Consider the following 27,320-nt stretch of genomic DNA (forward strand, 5'->3'; position numbering starts at 1 on the left):
AGGATATCAGAATTATTAGTTAATTTTGGGACCATAGAATATCTTCACTTGTGTATAACAAAAAAAAAAAAAAAAACTAAAGAAAACGATTTAATTATATTATATAATTTTGATTCTAACTAATAAAATTAATTGACTATACACGTTTTCCTGCTCAAATAAAATTAATTAATTGGTATTGTTCAAGTAGAAATAGTGAAACAAGTTGATCGCACCACTTGGATTAATAAGATGGTTACGCACTTGTGTAATATCGTTTGATATATATATATATACATGACAATTGACTTTGTTAACTTGAGCGAAAATTAATTCTCTTGAACCAAAATTCAATTTCATAACCACTGCATGTGTAGGACCGATCGTTTTTAATTTTATCAAAAGTTATAACTTCAGTTAATTAAACAATTTAAATCTTTTAATTGTACGTAATAGCCCAAATTAACACTACTTTTCAATTATTAGGATGACCAGTTATTACACCCCCAATACATTTAGCATTATTCAAATAATAATCTTATAATGCGAGCATATACATAGTTACGAGAAATGAGAAGCGGATGACGGACATTTTCAAAATGTAATATATATATATGCAGGACGTACATAATTCTCCCCCATTTCAGAATTTCAAAAATAATTTTGACATTATAGGGAGACAATTAAAATTTAATATCATATTTAATAACTTTTGATAAAGTTAAAAATGATCAGTCATATACAGTGACACATGACTATGAAATTGAATTTTGGTTCAAGAGAGAATATATTAATTCTCGCTCAAGTTAACCATGTCATGTATGTATATATCACATGATATTACACAAGTGCATAATTGTATACATCATATCGAACACAAGTGTGGCATCTACTAATTGTTTTGATCAGATCAAATTTACCATGCATCTCATTAGCCCAAGTGGTGCGATCAACTTGTTTCACTATTTCCAGTTAAACAAGATCGATTAATTCATTTTATTTGAGCAGGAAAACGTGTATGGTCAATTGATTTAATTTATTAGTTAGAATATATATATAGATATATTCTTTTTTTTAAAAAAATATTGTACATGACATACACTAATTTTATTTAACAATTTCCATTAAAGGTTAACCACAATTTCCTTTGTCTATTCTTACTAATTTTATTTTATTTTTTTTTTGTATAATGTCCATTGAATTGAATTATATGAATTAAGTTCAGTGTAATGGCTTAATTTCCCTCCTGTCCATTGAATTGAATTATATGAATTAAGTTCAGTGTAATGGCTTAATTTCCCTCCTGATCTCATTTATTAACATAGCAGATTTTGACTTTCTTGTGTTACAAGTGCATGTTTTTTTTTATCTTCATTGTTCTAAACATGACAATCATGGTATTTCCATTTCTTTAACTTGTTTCGAGTCGTCATTATTCATTGTTGCATACTGCTAGTGCTTGTTTGATTCGGTAACTTGACGGCAATGGAACAAGTTTTGGTCAAGTTAGACCTTGAGTTTTGGGCTATAATATATATTGGATGCGTCATATGATCTCTCGATCAAGAAGTCGAAATATATTCTATATGGCATCATTTCTTGCTTTGAAAAATTGAAAATAAGGTTGTAGGCTGTTATTGTATTCATTTGAGTCATCAAAATTTTTGTGTTTTTTCACGCTTTAAATATATATAATATTGATTCAATGCGTCTTTCAATTGATTTTTTGTTCCTCAATTGTGTGGTGGGCATTTTTGGTGGAAAGCCCTGGGAAAAAAGTTATTGGTAATTTTGGATTATTGTGTTTGCAGTTCTAAGATCTTGTTGGTTATGTCTACATTTAAGTTTACCGCGTTATTTATTGCATCTTGTATTTTTCGTTCTCTGAGTTTGTTGCTAAAGTTACTTCATCCTTTATTTTGTAAAAGTCGACGTTTTCTCCGGTTTTGTGCCTGCTGCATCTCTTTCTGTTTCTGATTTTAATTTCTATTTGTGTTATAAACTTGATAGCTCTCGGAATTCCTTTGCTGCCAAAGGGATCAATGCATCCGACTCTTTTTTATCAAAGTCTTCTGATGTCTATTAAATGCAAAAAGTTGGTTAGTAAATACTAAATACTAAATTACTAAAGAGAATGAGGCTGTTGTATCTTGTTGTTTTCATGCAAATTGATCCAGTTTCTTGAATATATGCTAATGTTGTTGTGGTTCCTTGCATTTTGGTTGTATGTCAAGCAATGACATAAAAGTAGGCCTCGGATTTGAAGTGGATGGAGCTCCTTAGAGGCATGGGCGGAGCCATAGCCCGATCTTAAATTATTTTTTTGGATATGAGTAGTAATATATATGTAATGGTTTAGGCCCAAAAATGATCATAGCCAGATTACATTTTTATTCAGTCCAAAATGTATTTATTTAGATTTAGTCCAGCTTATATTCTGAAAGAAAATAAAAGCAAATGAAGCACATCTCTTCACGTAATTTTTATATTCATGTTACTTCTTGTTTCCTCCAAAATTTCAATTTTTAATTGGATTTGAGTGATTGATCTTTAAATTATATTTTTTTAACTGCTTGAATTCATTTATGTGTGCACTTGTCGGTTTCTTAAAAAGAAGTATGAAGTGACTTTCTAATAATTTTTTAAATTATTTTGTTTGGTTTCTATAATTTTCTATGAAAATTTTGCATTTTTTTTATTGAAAAATGTAAATAATATGTGTTTTTGAGTAATTTACTTGTATGGTTTATAAATATTACTTGTTTCATTTATAAAATAGAAATAGAAAGTTTTGCATTTTAAAGTTCATTCACTTATTTTATAATAAATGAGGTGTTTTTTTAGTGACCCGCGTGTAAATTTTTTTATGGTTTTTGTTTTATTACTTGAAACATATATATACTTTTTTTTGTCATTGTAAAGATATTGGTTTAACTACATAAGGAGAAAATTTATATATTATGTGAAAAACTTATATTTTTTTTACAATTATCGAGATTTTTCGAAGTCACCGTATGTGAAACGTATATCTTAAATGTTTATATTTTTATGTCAGTTTGTAATTTTATAGTTATCATTAAACATTTTGCAAGTGTTTATTGATTATAAATTAATGTTATATTGTTTTTAAATTTTAATTATTTATTTTTCATCATTTAATTTTTTTTAACGAGATCAATGAGCTCAGGGTTAAATTTTTTTCTGGTTATATTCGCTCCTTAGAGGGTATTGGTAATGATTTTTGTTTTTTCTCACCCTTTTTTTGTTCTTATACTTGGTATCCATGTTTGTTTGCAGCTAAATGTGCGTGGTAAACATATTGTCTTGAGTTTATCCTTCACTTTTATGTACTTTGTTTGTACAACACTTTTGACAAATCTTAATTATTATTTGGGTGGTTTTCAATTAATTATTTTATTATCATTTTGGATTTGGTTTGTGGGCATTCTTCGGACTTTCTTCTTGTCAAACATGGCTAAATGCAGACTACATGAGGACAACATTGTTCAATTATGTTACAAAGAAATAAGGAGAAAATTTTTTTTTGAGCGTTGGAAAAAAGAAAATTACTTTTTATTTCATACTTGCTGGTTTTATCTGTCTTGGTGACCCATTGAGCATCCTTTGCTGCTGTCTCTACTCACCAGATTTATTTTATCTTGTTTCATCTACAATTATCTGTTTCTGATTTCTTGAGTCAATTAAGATTTAAGTATTATAATTCTTCAAATGGACGTGGAAATCAACTATGGGAAAATATGGTCCTACCAAGAATCTTTGCTCATTTGCCAGTTCCCTATGTGGCCGAATCTTCACCATCAAAAGGAATGCCACAAAGCCCTCCAAACATACAAATTAAATAGAAAGAACAAGGGGAGTATGTTTTCAATCTATTTCGAAGAAGTAACGTATCCGTCCATTAAGATGAAAAAGTGAGTCTAATGGTATTCACGAGTACCATTTTGTGATTCAATTTGAAAAAGGAAATGAACACTAGCCTAGATTCAAGGGAAATCATCCGTCCATTGCAAAACATGTGAGCCAGTTTCTATCAAACCTCAAAATTAAAATTTAAAACTTTTGTTGTATATTGAAAACTAGAAAAACGGTGCTCCAACACGAACTTCCATGAAATTTCTTGTGACATATTACTTACACGACTTTACTTTACATCGTTTCTTTGGCCAAAATAACCTTCGTATGAAGCCAGGTAAAGGAGAATTGGTGTGAATGATTTTGAAATCAAAGAGTATTTCATTTATGACTTTGAAACGACATACAAACATAGTAATATTTATTTGGTAATTTGACCATTTATCTCATTCAGACGCACTACTGCCATGATTTCGACGGTTTCAAATGACATGTACCATAAGCTGCAAAACATCAACATAGAAAAAAATTAGATTATCTTAATACTTAAAAGAATTCAATTTAAACTATCAATAATGTGAATATTATAAATGTGTGGAATATTATTCAAATTTAGTTACATGAGAATATTATAAATTGTGAAATATAATGTGTGGAATATTAGAATTATTTTATAGTCTACTATTACGTACATACATAAATAATGAATACAATAACGAAAACATACATGGATCCGTCAGAGCTACTTTACCAAGTCCGGGCAAACATTCTCCTGTGAAACTAAAGTAGGAATTGAGAACATAATTTGCATGGTCATGCAAGTTGTTGGGCATATAGCACATTCCCTTCGGCTTAATCGCGTCACAATTTACTATCGTACACGCGAATCGCAAAAAATTTTGCAAGGGAGTGTAGAGAGCAGTGGGGTCCGTAATGCACCATGCATTTGGCTGCAATAAATATTTATCATTAAAATATGATATATAATGTGTGACTAGGAAAAGTAGTTATAATTAAAATCACAAAATTAAGTTCATGATGCAAAAAAAATAAAAAATAAAATCACGGGATTTTAATCATGTTTTTTCGGATAATAAGCTGAATTTAACAAAATCATATAATAAAATTAATTTAAATTCATGAATAACCGTCAAATATTACTACTTACTCCTCTTTGTGCGTGACATTTCAAGGCAACGAGTGCGAGAAAAATTGAAACAAGAAGCAAAGTAATATTTTTCCTCGACATTTTTTCTTATCTAATGTATTACATGAGTACCGCAAGATATTTGACTCTTAAATAGGCGTGAGATTAATGAAACAATTATTTTGGGTCAATTAATTAATACATTTTAAATATCATGTAATATTCTTTTTTCGAGTAATATCATGCAATATTATATTTCCAATAGTGTGGGATTTACTTTATGTAAGAATTCATCCCTAGCAAATATTAATGAGGATTATTTGTGAATTTTATTTATTCTATTTTCATTAGTATATATGGGATTGTTAAATTTTGCCTGTTTTAGATTCTCTGATCCCGAGATATAGTTATGATCTCACGCTATACTTCAAAAAAAATCACAAAATTGGCTTTAATTTTAGAAATATATCTTGACTAAAATAAATCATATTACGATTTTTTCCATAGGCTTTAATATTAGGAATATATCTTTGTTAAATATAGATCACTTGATATATGCAAGAATTATAAACAAGAGGAATGAGATATGGTCTGATGTTTACGCTGGAAAGAAGTCAACAAGTCCAAGTGGCTATTGGACTCTTATTAATTGGATCAAGAACCGGCCCAAGCATATTAGAGAGATAGGCCCACTTAGTTTGTTGTATCTTTACATCTGTAAACATGGATAAATAAGAAAGGATATATACGATCCAGGTGTGAGAATGCTTGTATCTTCTTCTTTGGAAAAACTCTCTGTAATTCCTTCTTGCTTAATTCTAATAAACTTGTTCGGAGTTCTGGGAGTGGACGTAGGCAATCTATTGCCGAACCACTATAAAGAAGCTGTGTTCTTATTCTTGATGATTGCTTCTATTTTGTTTCGATCTTCGTTTGCGTGATTCGTCTCTAAAATAATTGAGATATTCTTGAATACGATTGAAATCGAATTATCTTAACAAACTGGTATCAGAGCCTGGTTCGATCCTGGGAATCGACGAAATCAAGAATGGGGATCACAAAAGTAGAGATTGAAAGATTCGACGGGAAGACAGATTTTTCAATCTGGAGAAAGAGGATGAGAGCCATTTTGGTGCAAATGAAAGTGGCTAAAGCTCTTGAAGGAGAAGGGAAGTTATCATCAACGCTAACCGCTGAACAGAAGTCGGAAATGCTTGAACAGGTGTACAGTACAATAATCTTGCATTTGAGCGATCGGGTTTTGAGGGAAACCGATAAAGAAACGACAGTTGCTGGCGTATGGCTAAAATTGGAACAATTGTACATGACTAACACTCTGTACAATCGAGTTCATCTGAAGGGGAAATTATTTGGGTTTAAAATGTCAGAAGAGAAATCTATTGAAGAAAACTTGGATGAGTTTAATAAGATTATTATTGGTCTCGAGAACCTCAGTATTGAAATTGAGGACGAAGATAAAGCAATTTTGATCTTGAACTCTCTGCCGAAATCATATACAATCTTTGTGGATACAATCAAGTTTTCAAAGGAAACCTTGACGCTTGATGAAGTTCTAACAGCACTTAAATCCAAAGAATCCCAAGAGATGACAATTGTAGAAGAAACCAATGGACAAGGGCTCATGGCAAGGGGCAGACCTGAAAAAAAATATTTCAGTGACAAAAGGAGAGGAAGAAGTAGATCAAAATCAAGGTCAAGATTCAAGTGTTTTATCTGTCACAAAGAAGGACACTTCAAACGGGACTGTCCTGATAAAAGAAAAAAGGATAAACAGAAAGAAAATCAGTCATTAGAGCAGGCCATGATCACTGATGGATATGATAGTTCTGAGGTACTTGCTGTGTCAACAAGTCATGGTGGGGATGAATGGATTCTAGATTCGGGTTGCACCTATCATATGACTCCCAACAGAGATTGGTTTGAAACCTTCAAAGATTATGATGGAGGAAAAGTCATCATGGGAAATGATGCAGAGTGTCATGTTAAGGGAATCGGTACAATAAGACTAAAATTGAATGATGGAACTACCAAAGTTATTTCTGAAGTGAGATATGTCCCAGGTCTTAAAAGGAATCTGATTTCACTTGGGACACTTGATAATAAAGGATACACATATAAGGCAGAAGCTGGAGTTCTTAAAGTGCAATCTGGATCATTAGTGGTAATGAAAGGCCTAAAAAGGAATGGCTTATATGTTCTGCAAGGCAACACTAATCTTCCAACTTCAAGTCTAATTTCAGAACTAGATTCAGATATGACTAGAATATGGCACTTAAGACTAGGACATATTAGCCAGCGAGGTATTGATGAATTGAAGAAACAAGGTGCCTTTGGTAAAGATCATGTACATACAATGGAATTTTGTGAGCACTGTCTGATAGGAAAACAAAAACGAGTAAAATTCAGTAGTGGTAAACACAGTACGAAAGGGACTTTGGATTACATTCATTCTGATATTTGGGGACCAGCAAAGGTTAGGACTCTAGGTGGAGCAGCTTACTTCATAACATTCATAGACGACTATTCACGGAAGGTATGGGTATATATGTTAAAGCATAAAAGTGAGGCATTTAAAACATTCAAGCAGTGGAAAGCCTTGGTTGAAAATCAGACGGATAAAAGAATTAAAAGGCTTAGAACTGACAATGGCCTGGAATATTTAGACAAAGACTTTACAGAATATTGTAAAGATCAAGGAATAGCCAGGCATAAAACAGTGCGATATACCCCGCAACAAAACGGTGTTGCGGAGAGAATGAATAGGACCATCTTAGAAAGAGTAAGATGCATGTTAAACTTTGCAAACCTGGATAAACATTTCTGGGGGGAGGCTATATCCACAGCTGTGCACATCATAAATAGATCACCTTCAACTCCTTTAGATTTTAAAACTCCAGAGGAAGTTTGGTCTGGAAGAAAGGCAGATTACTCAAACTTAAAAATCTTTGGATGTCCAGCATATGTACATTTCAATGAGGGAAAGTTAGAACCAAGATCTAAGAAATGTACATTTCTGGGGTATTCGGATGGAGTGAAAGGATATAGATGTTGGCTTAAAGATGGGAACAAATCCAAACTTATCTGCAGCAGAGATGTGGTGTTCAATGAGCTTGAAATGGTAAAACCCAATTCTGAACAGAAAGTTGTAAGTGAACAAGTTCAGCAGATCCCAGAAACATCTAGTATTAAACAACCTCATTTGATAACAGAACTAAAACATGAAATAAGTTCTGGTGATGATCAAACTACAGTAGAGGAAACAGAATTTGAGGAAGAAGAGGATCTGAGTCAATATCAGCTAGCAAGAGATAGGGTAAGAAGGGAAATTAAGCCTCCAAACAGACTAGGATATGCTGATGTTATCTCTTATGCACTGACAGTAGCTGAAGGATCTGGTGATGAACCAAAGAACTTCAGGATGGCTATGAGCAGTGGTACAAATCATTTATGGAAACAAGCCATGGATGAAGAAATGAAATCTCTACATAAGAATAAAACATGGATCCTTGTTCCTAAACCAGAAAAACAGAGAATTATTGGATGTAAGTGGGTATACAAAGTAAAGGAAGGGATTTCTGGAGTCGATAAACAGAAGTATAAAGCCCGTCTTGTAGCGAAAGGATATTCACAAAGAGAAGGGATTGATTTCAATGAAATTTTTTCACCGGTTGTTAAGCAAATATCTATAAGAATTTTACTATCATTGGTAACCAGATACGATCTTGAATTAGAGCAAATGGACGTGAAGACAGCCTTCTTACATGGACAGCTGGATGAAACCATTTACATGTCTCAACCAGAGGGATATGTGAAGAGTGGAGATGAAAACAAAGTTTGCCTCCTGACCAAATCACTTTATGGATTGAAACAATCACCAAGACAATGGTATATGAGGTTTGATGACTTTGTAACCAAGAATGGATATCTAAGAAGCAAATATGATAGTTGTTTCTACTACAAAAGAGAAGGACATGACAACATCTTGTACTTGATACTCTATGTGGATGATATGCTTATAGCAAGCAACAAGATAGATGAAATAAACAAGTTAAAGGGGTTGTTGGCAAAGGAATTTGAATGAAAGAAATGGGACAAGCTTCAAGAATCCTTGGCATGGACATATACAGAAACAGAACAAATGGGCAGTTACATGTGTCACAACAAGCATATGTTAGGAAGGTTCTGGAAAGATTCAATATGGAAGGTGCCAAGCATGTGATAACTCCCATTGGAGCACATTTCAAATTATCTTCTGATCAAAGTCCTAAAACAGAACAAGAAGCAAAGGAAATGGCTAAAACACCTTACTCAAGTGCTACTGGTAGCATAATGTACGGGATGATCTGCACTAGACCTGATATAGCTTATGCGTCCAGCTTAGTAAGTAGATTTATGACAAATCCAGGTGTTGAACATTGGCAGGCTGTAAAGTGGGTGTTGAGATACCTCAAAGGAACACAAGGAACTGGTTTGAACTATGATAACAGTTGTAACTTACCAGAACAGATTGTGGGCTTCGTAGACTCAGATTTTGCTGGGGATAGAGACAAGAGGAGATCACAAACAGGGTACGTATTCACACTATATGGAAACACAATCAGTTGGAAAGCAACACTTCAATCTATAGTAGCACTACAACGGAAGCCGAATATATTGCTGTCACCGAGACCTTCAAAGAAGCTATCTGGATTAAAGGATTAGTTGAGGAACTAGAAGGGAAAACAATGAACACAGTCGTGTTCTGTGACAGTCAAGGAGCTATCCAACTGGTAAAGAATCCAGTTCACCATGAGAGAACCAAGCATATAGATGTGAGGCTTCATTTTGTGAGAGACATAGTGTCTCAAGGAAAACTTCAAGTCAAGAAGGTGGCAACCGAGGACAACCCAGCTGATATGCTTACAAAAGTAGTGTCTGGAGAAAAGCTCAAACATTGTTTGTCATTAATTAAAGTGGGGAAACCACCTTGAAGGACATGAGGGACCTGGAACTATGAAGAACAAGGTGCATAGATCAGGTGATCAGGTGGAGATTTGTTAAATATAGATCACTTGATATATGCAAGAATTATAAACAAGAGGAATGAGATATGGTCTGATGTTTACGCTGGAAAGAAGTCAACAAGTCCAAGTGGCTATTGGACTCTTATTAATTGGATCAAGAACCGGCCCAAGCATATTAGAGAGATAGGCCCACTTAGTTTGTTGTATCTTAACATCTGTAAACATGGATAAATAAGAAAGGATATATACGATCCAGGTGTGAGAATGCTTGTATCTTCTTCTTTGGAAAAACTCTCTGTAATTCCTTCTTGCTTAATTCTAATAAACTTGTTCGGAGTTCTGGGAGTGGACGTAGGCAATCTATTGCCGAACCACTATAAAGAAGCTGTGTTCTTATTCTTGATGATTGCTTCTATTTTGTTTCGATCTTCGTTTGCGTGATTCGTCTCTAAAATAATTGAGATATTCTTGAATACGATTGAAATCGAATTATCTTAACAATCTTGACTAAAATAATCATATTAGGCACGGTTATGTTCACCATATTACTAATATATGTATAACTAATCATATCTCATCTCACGTTCTTCTCATTATATTATTTATCCATATATTAACTATTTATTTTTCATCAATCAAATCATTAATTATTTATATTAATACCGAGGTATTGACTGTTAGTTTAAAATCTCGCAGAACATAATGGGATATGATGAGTACATCAATTAAATCATTGAAGTTAAATTATTATATTATCCCTTATAAATAATATAATTTTTATTTATTTATTGTTAAAAGGACAAAATAATTATTTAACATTTTTATATTAAATTTAATCAATCAAATCAAATAAACTATAATTTATCAATCAAATTCAATACTATTTTAATTATCATTTTATTTATTTTTTTATTATATTATATTAATTATCTATATATTACTTATATCATCACTCAAACTAAACGATGTCATACGATTTTTTCAATTGGCTTTAATATTAGGAATATATATTGACTAAAATAAATCATATTACGATTTTTAATCATAATCCTATGATAATTTTAGAACCAGTACTAAAATCATTTTAGCCGTGAAATTTATTTTTTACACAAAAACTTATATAAGACGATTTTATTTATAAATTTTGTGAGAAAAATTTCTTAATTAGGTCATACATGATGATGTATTACTTTTCAAGTCAAAAGTAAAAGTATAAATTGTAAATATGGAATAGTTTGACCCGTCTTACGGAAAGATATGTGAGATTTTAATATATTTAATTTTTGTGTTTTGTTGTAAGATTTGTTTTACAAAATTCGTTGTACATTCGTAGCATTGCTCAATCCAGAGTATATCGACAGGAAATCTTGCGCGACTAATAGTTCTTCATGGTCTGGACTGATTGGATAGGTAAAACAATGTCAAAGGATTAGTTACTAATTGCTTACTTATATTCAAATTTTGGACCACTAGAGAGTGAAAAAAATGAAAAAGAAAAATAGGTGTAGGGAGTCAAGATAAAAAAAAAATGTTTGAAGAATGGGATTTTAATCCATAACATGAATTAAGAATTTTATGATAAAATAAACAAAAAAAATATTATTTTGTGTACACGGAAATAATAATAATAATTAGTCCAAATCAATAACGAATTGATTTCCGTCAATTAAAGAAATGGAAAAGGATGGAAAAAACAGAGAGCCGTATCGAGGTGGAAAAGTGATCAGAATCACATTGAATATTGATTTCATCTCTTGGTTTTTTTACTTTTGAGATGGAAAAGTGAGTTAAGGATATCAAAAGTGTTGAAAAATGGGGACCACAATGGTGATGCCAATTTGTGTTTCCAAAATCTAAAATTGAAAAATGAGGACCAAGTTCAATTATGTTATAGATGAATTAAGGTGAAAAAAGAACCACGTTGAATTATGTTACAAATAAAGGTGAAAAATAATCATGTTCAATTTTATTACAAATAAAGGGAAAAAAAACCTTTTAGAATACACATTTTTCTTCAGCACTAAATTAGTTTAATTTTCCAAACCAGATATCATAAATAAATATCATTTCATATTTTCAGATATATTCGAAAAATGAATATTAAATTCATATAAAATTTAGATTTTCTCAACAAGCACTTTTGTTTTAATCAATGTTTTTATATTCTTGGCCCTTGGGTACAACTACTATAAATGATAAAATTCTAAATGATAATGGGGATAAATGGTAACTTTTTTTTTTACGGTGGGTATAAAAATAGTAATTGTTATTGTTATTAGTAATGGTAACCTACAAATTTATATATAAAACTCTGCTAATAAATAAGTCATACTAATACATTATAATAAAATAATAATAATAAATTGTATTGCAAACTTATGAGTAAAATGATTTGTAAAATCGTGATATGATTTATCCTATAATATAATTACTAACATGAACTCAAAAATTAATGCAGGTTGTCCCGATCAATCTTTACTATTCATTCTTTTTGCATGTGATGTTTTTTTCCCCAAATAAAGACAAGGTTGGAAAATGTTCTTCCCTTTTGCCCCATATTATATAATATATATATATAGGAACTGGTAGTGACTTCCCCGTGCACTGTAAAAAAGGTGCCTAACCAGGATTTTACATCTAGCTAGCTATGGGCTAATCATAAATTTTTCTTTTTAAAAAAAATAAAATTGTACGTTGATTTTAAAAAAAAGTCGATCGTATTAATACATAATAAACCTAAAATATATGGATAATCATATCATAACAAACTTAGAAGTGAAAATTTGAACAAATATAAATCATGTTTTTTTTGTTCTCAGAACACGACCCAAAGTGTTTAAACCTATCGACAAGAATATTTCTTTTATCAAGTAGGTTTCTGAAGAAAATTGAGATTAGTATTTAAGGATAAAGTGTAGTAGAAATGAATTACGCGTGTTATCTGTTTTCGTAATTGGCTTTTAAATAGGACCGAGGAGGTCGACAGAGAGAAGAATATATACACAGAAATCTTGTTTTGTTTATCACAAGAGTCGCATTTAATTATTTTGGGGGTGGTGCGATTTTACGAAGCATTTAAGCTTTGCTTTTAATTCCTATCCGAAGAAGTTCGTAAGGCTTCAAGCCGATCGGGGCTTTGCTCAGTACTCCATTCAATTTGCAGAGCGTACGTGTTCCCTTCCCGTGCATGGCCATCATCAGAGTATTTGTTGTTTTTTGTTTATTGTTTCTCTCTACTTTTAGAGGTTCACGTGCCATCCGAGCGTGGTGCGTGGCTCGATCATGCCGGGACATCAAACTATGTCAAGAAGCTCTTGACAGAGGATGCTCCTCCTCGGGATAGGCTGATTGCTCGTCGATTCAGCCCGGGGGAGCATGTTACGAGCCAAACACGTATTTGAGCCACACTTTGTACATGCTCAGCAGCATGTTTGAAAGAAATGGGTCTGAAACCGCATGCATCTCTGGAGGTATAGGTACTATTGTCTATTTGGATCCGAGCTACGGTTCTTGCATCTATCCTTCAGTAATGCTAGTTGTAGTTCCGGCAGCTGCGGGGCAGGAGATGGGAAACCGAGCCGGCGCTGTAGTTTTTCTTATTTTCAGTGTTTTGATTTTATTCGTATTGTTGTGTGTAATGTTTTGGAAACTCTACATTTGGTGTGCATGCTAGGGTGATGTAGAGATGATTAAATGTAGTATTTGTGTTTCTAAAATTTTATGATGTATACATGACAATCTTTTCATTAATACAAATTAACTAGATTTATTTTAATAATGTAGTTTTAGTTATTGATATAATTTGTGAAATCATGCACGTACAATATATGAATATACTCAAAAATTAAATGAAGGATCATGGTAAACCCATATTGCGCAACTTAATTTCACCAAATTAACGGTAACCCCTTTGGCGGTTTCGGAGGCTTAGGCGGCGGTGGTGTTGCCGAGTGCCGAATCCTTTAAATTTATTATAATCTTTGGAAGTTCCGAACACTTCGATCGTTCTCAAGCCTAACATTTTTTATACAATTAAATACCTGGTTGGTTAATTAAGATTGTTATCATTTAATCATGTTTTATTACATTGATTGATATAGTATTATTTTAACACACAAACTTCTTCAATAAGAAAATACATAATATGTATATGATTTTCGAATATTCACTTTCAAAGATTATGTGTAAGAATTCGACTACTATCTCTCTCTAGTGTCGTGGACGAAGATTGAAGAAATGAGTATTAAAGTTTATTTTTTCCTACATAGTTACAACAAGCTATTTACGCTAATTTCAGAATAATTGGCGCCAAGTAAATTAATTTTTCACAAAGGTATAAATTATGCAACACCTAATGTATGTTGATTAAAGTACCATACGAATATTCCAGAAATTTTGAATATCAAAATTAAATTTTAAAACTTTTAATGCATCTTAAAAACGAGAAAAATGGCAATGATCTAACTCAAATTTCACGAAGTTTATTTTCAAAACCGTGACTAAATCAATGATTTTTTTTTTTTAGTGTCTAACACGAACTTCACGAAGTTTATAGTGTCATCTTACTTCCACGACTTTACTTTACATCATCTTATCTTTGACCAAAATTATAACCTTAATTGGTCTGAAGCCAGCAGGTAAAGGAGAATTGGGTGGGTATGATTTTGAAATCAAAGTAATAATATTTCATTTATTACTTTGAAATGACATACAAACATAGTAATATTTATTTGGTTGTTTGACCATTTATCTCATTCAGACGCACTATTGCTTCGTCGGTTGTAAATAACATGTACCATAAGCTGCAAAACATCAACATAAAAAAAATTAGATTATCTTTAATACTTAAAAAGAATTTAATTTAAACTATTAAGAATATGAATATAAAGTAATTTGAGTCAGGAATTATTCAAAATTTCTTACATGAACAAATTATAAACCATCAAGAATGTGAACATAAAGTTATACGAGTTCAATAATTATTCAAATTTAGTTACGTGAGAATATTTTAAATTGTGAAATATAATGTGTGGAATATTAGAATTATTTTAAAATCTACTATTACTTACATACATAAATAATGAATAAAATAACGAAAACACACATGATTTCAAATAATAATAATAATAATAATAGCAAAAACATACATGGATCTGTCCCAGCTATTAAACCAAGTTTTGGCCAACATACGCCTGTGGAAATAAAGTAGGAATTGAGAACATAATTTGCATGGTCGTGCAGGTTGTTGGGCTTATAGCATGTGCCCGTCCGTTTAATCGGGTCGCAATTTACTATTGAACAGGCAAACCGTAGAAATTGTAGCAATGGAGCGTAGCGAGCGGTGGGGCTTGCAATGCACCATATGAATGGCTGCAATAAAAATTTGTCATTAAATATAATATATAATGTGTGACTAGGAAAAAGAGTTATAATTAAAATCACAAAATTCTGTTCATGAGCAAAAAATTAAAAATCACAGGATTTTAATCATGTTTTTCGGATATTAAGCTGAATTTATCGAAATCATATAATAAAATTAATTTAAATTCAGGAATCACCGTCGGATATTTCGGATATTTACTACTTGCTCGTTCTTGTGCATGACATTTCGAGGCAAGGAGTAGTGTGAGAAAAATTGAAACAAGGAGCAAAGTAATATTTTTCCTCGACATTTTTTCTCTAATAATATAGCTTTCTGTAATTGAGTATCGCAAGATATTTGATTTGACTTTAAATAGGCGTGAGGTTGATGAAACAATTATTTTGGGTCAATGAATACATTTTAAATATAATGTAATATTCTTTTTTTCATGTAAATATCTTGTAATATTTTATTTCCAATAGTATGGGATTTACGTTAGGTAAGAATGCATAAATAACAAATATTAATGAGGATTATTTGTGAATTTTATTTTATTTTATTTTCATTATTATACATGGGATTGTTAAAATTTGCCTATTTTAGATTCTCTGATCCCGAGATATAGGCCCCGTTTGGTTTCAAAAGCCAGGCCAATAAATCACTTTTTTAAGTGCTTTTCAGTTAACAAGGTGTTTGGTTGACCAAAAAAGTCCTTAAATAAACACTTTTTAAGTCAAAATTAGAGCCTTTTTAAAATCCAAAAATTATAGCTTTTAAAAGCACTTATTTTAAAAAATGTCTACAAAATCCAAACGGGCTCATAGTTATAATCTCACGCTATAATTTTAAAAAAAAAATCACACAATTGGCTTTAATTTTAGAAATATATCTTGACTAAAATAAATCATGTTACGATTTTTTCAATAGGATTTAATATAATATTATTAGGAATATATATATATATATATATATATATATATCTTGACTAAATAAATCATATTACGTTTTTTTAATCATAATCCTATTATAATTTTAGAAACTGATGAGTATAAGTATATTTTTAATCTATATCTATACCTATACTTATATCTATACCTATATATATATATTTATATTGCAAATAAAAGGAAAAAGTTGTTAAGTTGTTAATATTTCACAGTTGTAAAACTTTGATATTTTATTCATATTTTTAAATAGGTATAATATATATATATATATATATATATATAATCGTGAAATAACAATTTTCTCCTTTTATTTATACTATAAGCAAAACCATATAAAAATATATATGGTTATAAAAGTAAAAACAAAATTTTAATTAGGACATAAATGTAAATCAATATTTTTATTATATGTAAAATCGATTATTATGATTTGGTCGAAATTGACAAAGTGTGTACATATTAGATAAGTATTCAGTTTTTAAAAAAATTAAAATACCCAAATATTTTGTTTTTTTATTTTTTGTAGAATATATTTTTTCCACAAATATTTTTAAAAAAATTCCAAAAATATTTTAATTAAATATTAGTCAGTTTGTTAAAAGATTGAAATACGATACTTGATTATTATTTTTTTAGATTGAATAAACATATATTTTTTTAAAAAAATCTTATATATTTTAACTTGTGTACATAAAGTGCTACTGAGGTAAATAATTATATCATGAATTCATATTTAAATATAAAAAATATTAAATTTGTAAAAGTTATTAATATATATATATATATATATATATATGTGTGTGTGTGTGTGTGTGTGTGTGTTAATTAAATTAAACACTCGTGTTGAAATAAATCAATTCAAGTATAGTCAAATTTTAATCTAAAATAATAAATAAAAAACACACCAACACACACATATCATATATATAAAAGTTGAAATTAAAAAAATTTAACTAATTTTTCTCCTCATAAAAATTAAAACCATTAAAAAAAATTTATGAGATGATATTGCAATTAATGGAGGAATATTAGATACATAAAAGTTAGATCGGATCGTCCGATCTTGCCCATCATCAGAACTTTTTCAATGCCTTCAAACTCCACATGTTCGAATGATCCGATCCTAGGGTTTGGATCATCCGATCCGCCCGATCACTTGAAACCCTCCAGATCATTTTCGGACTTCTTGGATCCCATTTTCATCTCCTTAATCTCAATTGAAGATTCCTTAATTAATCAAGTTTTACACAATTTTAACATGATCACTCTATTAATCGTCAATTAATTACTTATTCTGGATTCGAATTACTACAAATACGAGACATCGGTGCATCAAACTTTAAATTTAAATGCCTAGCAGGTGCTGAAAAATATATTTACTCATTATTTTTATTAAAATAAAATGTAACATGCTTAACTTAGGCGACTTAGCAACTGTCTAAGCATTTCTTGATCTAATCAGGCCCAGAAGATGAGCGTATAAATTACTAGGTAATACAAAAAATAAAAAATAAAAAAAATAAGAATAATAAGAGGTGCTAGACAATAAATATTTCAATTCATCTTGCCTTCTATCTTGTCTCTCTGTTAAATTGGTAAAAACGAAGGCAAATGGAAGCCCACATTCTCTTTCAACCGAAAAAACCAAGACAAATGAAAAATATCTTTGGTGGCCCAAATTTAATAAATGGAAGCCCACATTGGATATCCCTCTTTCAACCAGAAAAAGCCCGTCGATCTAAATATATAATTTCAACTTATTATTATGATTTTTGTCAATTCCGGTAGCCAAGAGCTTGATTCTGAAGATTTTGGTTATCTTCCAAAAGACGATCATATTCTAGGAGTAAATCAGCAGCTTGTTTCTGAAGGGCAGTAACATGACTTTCTGCCGTTTCCACTTTCTTATCTTTTTCCGTAGACTCCAGCTTAAGCTTCTTCAGATTTTCGGTCAAGCTAGACACTTCTTTCTGCAGACGCTTCACTTCACCGGCAGCTTTCTCTTCTTTTTCCTTGAGCTGTAATTTTTCTTTTTCGAGTCTCTCGGCTTCTTGTTTTGAAACTCCCGTTGTGCCCCTTAGCTTGATCAATTTTCGCATGTAATGATGCATGCGGTCGATTAAAAATCCGAGGAAGAGAGAAAACCCTGAGAGATGAGCACCGAATTGAAACGACACAAATTTAAAGGATGGTAATGAGAAGGGAAAGAGAAGTACATGAAAATGGACAAGCTAGTGTCTCTGGAGATCATACCTGTACGAGAGTTAAATTCTAGTTCCAACTAATAGATATGATCTCTAATCCAATAAAATACTTAAAGTTTAGAAATTGCATATATATAAAAGTTATGAGACTTGGTATAATCAGTAAATTATATGCCAAAATGTCTTACAGACTAGTTCTAAGCCTTCTTCAAAAAATGGAACTGTAAGAGACATAAAAGATATGTGCACTAATATTTCACTTCGCAGAATAAAGGAATGATTCTCGACCTCAGGAACTGGAGTCATAGCCATGGAAGTCAAACAAAATACAGTTAGATCAATGGATGTCGATCGTTATTCTACTACGAGGGATTCAAAAAATGGAGCTGTGAGAGAAATAAATGATATGTGCACTAATATTTCACTTCGCAGAATAAACGAATGCTTCTTGACCTCAGGAACTCGTGTTGTAGCCATGGAAATTAAACAAAATACAGTTAGATCAATGAATGTAAATCGCTATTCTACACGAGGGACGAAGGTTTAAATTTTTTTTAAAAAAAAGAAGAAAAAGAAAAAGTAGTGCAGTTGATGCAGCCCAGATGATTGATATGAGGCTCGTAACCGAAAGGCATGGCTGAACTTTGAAACGCTTCAAGTGAAAACGAAGTAAGATGACCTATTTCTTGCATTAAATTCGATCCCTACTATATCCTACTAAGAAGAGATTAAGCATGGTAATTGAGGAAGTGTTGGTACACACCCCTTCCTCGACCCCTTTCATCATCTACTAGCGTAATAACTGTGTCCCTCTTCAATATGTGGAAGGATTATATGAGTTTACGCAAAGGATTCTTCCATTAACTTGAGTTACTAATTTTAGTAAAACAGAGACAGATGTGAAACAATCTCTAGCAGAATCCATCAGCTGCCAAGGATATACTTGGCGGTACATTCTGTCTCAAAATTAATGTCAAATCAAGTTTGTTCCGACGACAGCTGCAAAGTAAATTTTCGGGTAATCACAAAACAGATTGTGTTCTCCTACGAGTATCCAGCTATTGAACGCAAATGCTCAATAGAAAGGAGCAAAGAGAAATAAGCATGAACAATGCACTGCAGCAGCTAATGTTTCTTCTTTCGTTCATTTCAAAACTCTGTCAACAATGATTATGCAGTGGTTGTTATGTCACTTCTACAAGTTATGCAATTCGCAAATTACATGACTAGAAAAAGGAAACATACCACCAAAAAAATTGTTGATAGGAGATTAAAGCTATCAATATAAAAATAGAGACGGATCTTAGCTCATTGATCTGTCCTAAGAGAGTTTTAGCCTTTTGGAAAAGGGTGTCATGATACAATTTACCCTATAGATGATGCACGGGAAATGCAAAATATGAAAACAGCTTTGACATACTTAACATTACACAACTGATAAAAAGAACATACAATTATTATACACAGAATAAGAACATAAAAAGTTTTCCTCGTATCCATCCTTCAACAGAAAGTCTATCAAATTAAACAAATTTTGTATGAAGATTAATCTGCTATTCACTGAAATCAAAGCATCAAAGAACACCTAATTACACAACCACAAGTTGCTATAAATTGCACCAGAAAAGATAGAGCAATAAGCATTCAGCAGAACATTTCAGGAAACAATATCAATACCTAGAAATCAGAAGCACGTGCATTTGGATTTAAGGGGCATAGCATCCGTATATCTAACTTCAAATAGACAACATTTTAGGGGAAATGAAGTAAAACAATCTGCTTGCACATACTCAAAAATCAAGAATCACAGTATGTAACCATATTGGGCATCTTTCACCAAAAAAATAATGATCATACCCATAAGAGTAGCCTCTAACAAGTTGGTCCTCCAAAGTACTTGATCCATTGGTGTCATTGTTCCATGCTTCACCCCCTTGTTCTGAATCTTGATTATGCTAAATAAGTTTGATAAGAGTATGACAAATATAGTACCAGCAATGGTTAAAACAGTGGTCCTTCTAGTTTTCACTTGATCCAAACCCTTCATCGCCAGTTCCCTAAGTGGCCCAATCTTCACCATCAAAAGGAATGCCACAAAACCCTCCAAACATACAACCAGAAAGAACAAGGGAATCATTTTGCTACGAGAAGAATACACCTTTTTTCTTCAGAAACTAAGTAAGTTCAGATTTTCTCAAACCGGAGATCATACACAAAATAAATCCCATTTCATATTTTCAGATATCTTCGAGAAATGAATAAAAAAGGCAATAAAAAATTAAATTTTCTCAAGAAGCTCTTTTGTTTTAGAAAGAAGCACACAACCAAATTCGAGCTACAGTTTAGTAAAGACTGAATCTTGGAAAACAAAGTGCAGAAGCTTTTGAAAAGAAAGAATCTTTGATGCTCTATAACCCCTTCTAACAAGAGAATACCGCCTGATTTTTGGTAGAAATCAAGAAACCCGTTTCTCAAACTGCGGTTTGAGCAGAATGTGAGGGGTCGAGACCGCAGATCTGTAAAAATTAGCTGCTAAAGAAACAAGAACTTGTTTAACCAAATCCCATTCATCCTTTTTCCCCCCTAAACCCTCTCTTACTCGCTGAAGCCTAATTAATGGCGAGGTGTTTTGGGATTAGTGGGATGATTATGCTTTACAGAGGATAGAGGATTAGCACGAAAAAAAGTAGAAAAAGGGCGCGTGATAGCAGTCAAAAAGGTTGAGAGAGAGAGAGTACTTGTTATGTGCCTGAATGAAGTCGAAGTCAAGGCAGATATATAACACAAACCAGTACAGCCATTCGGACACAGGTGAATAAATTTGGAAGGTGGCATGTATGATTTGTCCCAAATTTTCTATCTTCCAACATATTAGCTCGTTTTATTTTATTATCTTCAAAGATGAACACCAAATATAACAGCATTTTATTTTAGTGTGGTAGTATTCTGTTAAAAAGACAAAAGACAAAAACTCGAATAAGACGGATTCAACGGTCATTTTTTTATACGGATGTCTTATATGAGTTATACATTATAAAGTATTATATTTTATGCTAAAAGTATTACTTATATTATAAATATGAATAGGGTTGACTCGTCTCACGGATGAAACCGCTAACAAGAGTGTTACTCGATAAGATAAATAGTGTATTTTTTGTGTCCAAAGAAAAATTATTAATTTAACTGAATTTCTCTAACAATTTTACTGCTTTCAAAATTAATTCATTTACGTATACATATGTGTGTATTTTATATGAATTTATTTAGAACGACGAGATTGGATTCTTTATGGATAATTTGAGACTACCGGACTCTTCAAACTACAAAGAATTTTGGGCCGTTTTCTCGCTCGTCTTCTCCATCAGGAGACCGAATAAGCCCGTAAAATAGGCCACAATGGGCTAGAAATTGGAATGGAAATTTTGGGCCTGCTTATATTTTTATATATTAATTTGTTGAGTTTAGTGTTTGACTATAGTTTATTAAAAACAGTTTATAAGTTTTTAGAGCTTAATATTTTAGGAGCTTATAAGTAGTCAGATTTTATTTTAAAAATGATTTATTAAAGTGTTTGGATAAACTTATTTTTAATAACTTAAAGATGTTGATTTTGGTATTATAAAATTTTTTATTGTCAAAATTATCAAAAATGATATAATACTATGAGAGTAATGTAAATGGTTATGTATATGTGTATATAATAGTTTTAAAATTTTATCATAAATTTTAAAAATATATTACAAAAATAAAATTTTACATTTTAATTTTAAAAAAATTGTTAAATTGTGTAAAATAATAGGTAGGGGGCATGGTAGGTATTTAATAAAATATATAAGGATAATATGAATAAATAAATATAAAAAAATACCTTTTCTAAATAAAAAAATAAGAGTGGTCTTACTTTTTTAAAAAAAATTGTTTGAAAAAATTTGTATCAAACCGATTTGAACAGCTTATGAGCTCATCCAAACACCCTTATATTCTAGAGTAATCTATACTATATTTTAAAGATGGGAAGAATAAAGACAATAATGGTATGTTGTATGGTTGTTTCTTATTTGCACTCATTCTTATTTGTTTCGATATTTATCATTTATCTTTGATAATTTTAATTGCGGCATGACCCTTAATTTTTTTTATGATTATGAAATTAATTTTATTTTAATATAAATTATTTTTAAAAAAACATATACAAGTACACAATGCGTATGTCGTCATTTTGATATTTATCATCTGACTCGTACCAATTGTAATTGCAGTATGATCCATAATTAATTTATTAATTCTGAAATTACCCCTATTTTTAGTATGACTCCTAATTATTTTTTATAATTATTAAATTAACCTTGTTTTTAATACAAATCAAATTATTTTGAAAATTTGATATACAAGCACACAACGTGTGTTGATGTTTTGATATTTATCGTTTGACTCTCACAAATTTTAATTGCAGTATGACTTCTATTATTTTTATAATCATTAAATTACACATATTTTAATATAATCAATTGACAATAAAATGACTGTGTATGTGTTTTCTATATACATATGTGTGTATTTTATTTATATATATATATATATATATATATATATATATATATATTTTGCATTACATGAAAATAAAAAATAAATAAATAAATTACGTAGCACGAAGGTATCCCGCATCCCCTCATAGGGTCAAGAGACTCAAGAGTCAAGACCGTGTCGCAGGGACCTGGCAATTTCCCCTCACTTCCACGTGGACTTCCTTGGAAAATTTACGAAGTAGAAAACTGTAATTTTGGTATTTTATATTTGTTATTTTGCGATTTCGCTCTGATATGTTTTTATATTTCTGTTTTCGTCCGGTATGTTTTAATTTTTGGTAATTTTCGTCATTTTTATTCGAAAATGCTTACGTGTCATTATACACGTCAACTTCGCATCAGCACTACATCAGCGCCACATCAAAAGAAAAAAAAAACTAAAATTGCAATAAATAAAGATAGCAGACTAAAAATGAAATCAAAAAATATAAATGACCAAAATCGCAAAGTGACAAATATATAGGATCAAAAAACAATTTTCTCATTTACTCAGTATTTGGTTTTGAATATTTCGATCTTTGATAGTGACAAAATTGTTGGGAAATTTTGGATTTTTTGGATAATAATTATGGCTAAATAACTACTTTTATGTGACATGTTTGAGTTCAAACTAGCACATAGATATATATCTTATGTTAAATATAATTGCTCACAATTGATTTGAACATGGGATATCCATAAAAAATATATTAAACACAAAGTACCAAAATGAAATAGAACTCTTTGACATAGTGTGAACATATTACCCTCGTGTTATTAGCATATTAATTATTATCAACCGATAACGATGCGTTCATAGAGTCACAAAATATAAATGAAAGAAAGATGAGTTTGTGTTTGAATATTTGTGATGCTAATGGGTAATTGGTTTGTCACTTTCGTTTTGGCAAAACTGAAGCAAATTGCATGTTGTCTACCTAACTTGTTCTGTCCATTGTGGATTAGACTTTGATAATGTAGTTGTTCTATGGCATATGGGGATTTGGAATTGTACTTATAATGGGTTCTTATCATTTAGGTAGTGTTTGCAAACACTACCTTAGAGGATATCTGAACTTATTAAAAACAACTTATAAGCTACTAGAAATTATAAGTTGTTTTAAGAGTTTATATTAAAAATAAGTTGTTAAAATATTTGAATAAATTTATTTTAAATAACTTAAAAATGTTGATGTGTTTGGTATTTTAAGATCTTTTTATTAACAAAATTACCAAAAAAGGGTATAATGTTATTAATGTAATAGAATAGTTATATATACTAGCATAATCTCATATAATATATTTAATATTGTATGTTATATATAAATATTATTTTTTTGATAATATTTAAATTTTTTTCATTTATAAAATAATATAAAATAAATTAAAAATTTATTTATCAATTTATCTTATCTATAATATTTAGTTGAGAAAATTTGAAATATCAAAATTTCAAAAAAAAAACAAATAAAAAAAATGTAATATTTATATCACATAGGACAATTTCGATAATTAAAAAGATGATATTTACGGGGAGATTTTTTATATATAGGGAGAGATATATAAACAAAAGAAGTAGTTTTACATTTTTATTTATCAATTTATCTTATCTATAATGTTTAGTTGAGAAAATTTGAAATATAAAAAAAAATTTAAAAAAAGCAAATAAAATAAAAGTATAATATTTATATCACATAAAGACAATTTAAACAATTGAAATGATGGTATTTAAGGGAGAGATTTTTTATGTACAGACAGTGGCGTACCCAAGATTTTCAATCAGGAGGGGCGAATTTAAAAAATTTAAAAAATTAATATATACAACACGACGTATAATAAATACTATATATTAACTTCATATGTTTTTACTAACACATATCGATATTTCACAATTTGAAAATGTTAAATAATAGCTCGTTATCAACTGTCTTAAATGCACATCGATCAATAGGTGGTATCAAACAATCATTTTACAATATATCATCTCCCAACCTATTACGAATTGATTTTTAAGATTTTCATTACTGAAAATACTCTTTCTACATTTATAAAGGATATTAATAATGCTAAATTTAAAATTATATTTATATATCAAATGATATAATTGATATTTATTTGATTAAATCATTATTTTACAAGCAAACTATCTAATTCCTACAACTTTAAACGACTAATTGCTATTTCGCATGCCAAAAATAAAGTTATCAAATTAGTTTTAAGATGTGTTAACTCTATTATAGATAAATCAGGTAGATAAAATCGAGCAAACTGAAGCAATTTTTGTTTAACACATTTAAGCCAAAAGGCTTTTCGTTTTCTTTTTAAATATATATATATATATGACAATACAAAACATAATGTCAAATCTATTTAGCCTAAGATAAAATATAAATTTATTCTTATCTTATTCAACAGATATCATCTTAATCAATGAATAAGTAAATTAATATTTTATAGATATATTATATACATAATACTAAGTTATTTTTAAAAAAAAATTCAAGGAGGTGGTTTCTCAATTAAATTTGTATTTAAAAGAGAGATCATGTATATAGTACTAAATATTTTTAAAATTTCAGGGGGGCGATCGCACCTTTTTGGGACCATGTAGGTACGCCACTGTGTATAGGGATAGATATATAAACAAACGAAATGTTAAACTTATATATATATATATATATATATATATTTAAATCTAATTTTATATATAAAATTAGAAAGACTGAAAAAATAAATTAAAAATTTAATGTATCATTAATATTTCAAATAAAAACTTTAGTTAGATACCAGTCAATAATACGTCAGACACTTTTAAAAAAAAATCCTAAAAAAAAAGATAGAAAAAATTAGAACAAAAACTTTGTTAAGAAAGGAAGTCGCGACGTAGAGAGAGACTTGCTAGATTTATAAATTCTATGGAAGATAAGACGATAATTAATGAAAATATAGAGGGATGTTTTGCATAAAAGAATTATTAAAATAAAATTTTTTTGTTAAAGTATTATCCCATTTAATTTTTTAAAAAACAGCTTATAAGCGACCAAACAACTTATTTTGACAATTTATAAGCTGTTTTTAAATGTTTTTACTAAACAAATTTGTGGAGCTTATAAGCTCAGTTAAACACCCACTTAGAAGTAGTTTTGCATATGCCCCGTACAATCAAAATATAACATATTTTATTGGTTTTATTTGACATAGATCAAATTCTACTTCATCGTGTTCAAATCTCAATTAACTATTTTTTTTATTCATCGGAGTGCATTTTAAATTCATCCAAATATGGAGTCATTTCAATTTCAAAAACAAATATATGAAGTCATTTCAAATGTTTGCTTCAAATAACTATTAACTTCAAATTCTCTTATCCAAACACAACCTAACTAGGTTTTATGTATTTAGAAGAAAACTTCAAATACTCCTCAAATCCGAACCTAACCTAAGATGTTTTATGTATAACAAAAAAGAAAAGCTACATGGTCCACACCAAAATTGATTAATCTATAAGGTTAAGGTTGGATTAATGAATTTGATATAGAGGCAAATGCATTTGAAATCCACGGCAAATATTACTTACGTAAAAATTATATAACTTGATATTATGATATATAATATGTTTAAAATTTAAATAAGTCATGACCTCAAATTCGTCAATCCAAATGTAATATTAGGTTGTGTTTGAATTGAACGATTGATTGGGTGAATTTAATTTCAAATCCTCATATCAGGTATTTTAACTTAAAATGGGGACAAAAGATTTGAAATTTACTGTGTTCCTCAAGTATTACTATTTTTCAAACTTACTCTCCAGTCTAATATATCTATGTATTCCAAAATGTCATTAAAATTAACCATATGGTATGATTGCGTACACAAATATTATTCTAGAATCTTGTGCAAGTTGATGTCATTTTTTATTTTTTTATCCCTGGAGAAACTGAAATTATTTTAAGATTTTGAAAATTAATTATATATAATATTTTTTTTTTTGAACTCAGTTATATATAATATATTAAAATTATTTTGAAACGATATATAGAAAAAAAAAATTAAGAACGATCCGAGATTCCGAGGAGGAAGCTGATTTATTTGGAATTGTTGGGGTCTTGGTCGTCGGTCAGACGTTGACAATGTTGAATGGTCAACGGGCAATTATAATTAATTTCACATAAATATGGGGCAGCCAGCTATTTGCTAGCTAAGAAGGAATCTAAATTCA

At 30.2% G+C, this 27,320-nt stretch overlaps 1 protein-coding gene and 2 long non-coding RNA genes across 3 annotated transcripts; all 3 read right to left on the bottom strand.

Moving 5' to 3' along the window:
* Positions 1 to 4,239: 4,239 nt before the first annotated feature.
* Positions 4,240 to 5,106, bottom strand: LOC140879703 (uncharacterized). Its single transcript, XR_012149493.1, has 3 exons — positions 5,021 to 5,106; positions 4,580 to 4,802; positions 4,240 to 4,355 (listed from the first exon to the last, which is right to left on the bottom strand). It is a non-coding gene; the product is annotated as an uncharacterized lncRNA (long non-coding RNA).
* Positions 5,107 to 14,723: 9,617 nt separating this feature from the next.
* LOC140879489 (uncharacterized) lies at positions 14,724 to 15,711 on the bottom strand. Its single transcript, XR_012149440.1, has 3 exons — positions 15,582 to 15,711; positions 15,171 to 15,393; positions 14,724 to 14,825 (listed from the first exon to the last, which is right to left on the bottom strand). It is a non-coding gene; the product is annotated as an uncharacterized lncRNA (long non-coding RNA).
* A 2,132-nt stretch (positions 15,712 to 17,843) lies between these two features.
* LOC140881235 (uncharacterized) lies at positions 17,844 to 21,292 on the bottom strand. Its single transcript, XM_073286380.1, has 2 exons — positions 20,394 to 21,292; positions 17,844 to 18,478 (listed from the first exon to the last, which is right to left on the bottom strand). Exons 1-2 carry the CDS (start codon positions 20,671 to 20,673, stop codon positions 18,108 to 18,110), a joined length of 651 nt encoding a protein of 216 aa, XP_073142481.1. The 5' UTR covers positions 20,674 to 21,292; the 3' UTR covers positions 17,844 to 18,107.
* Positions 21,293 to 27,320: the final 6,028 nt, after the last annotated feature.

The sequence above is a fragment of the Henckelia pumila genome, chromosome 2 (genome assembly GCF_033568475.1).
Source record: "Henckelia pumila isolate YLH828 chromosome 2, ASM3356847v2, whole genome shotgun sequence".
In the NCBI taxonomy this organism is placed as follows: domain Eukaryota; kingdom Viridiplantae; phylum Streptophyta; class Magnoliopsida; order Lamiales; family Gesneriaceae; genus Henckelia; species Henckelia pumila.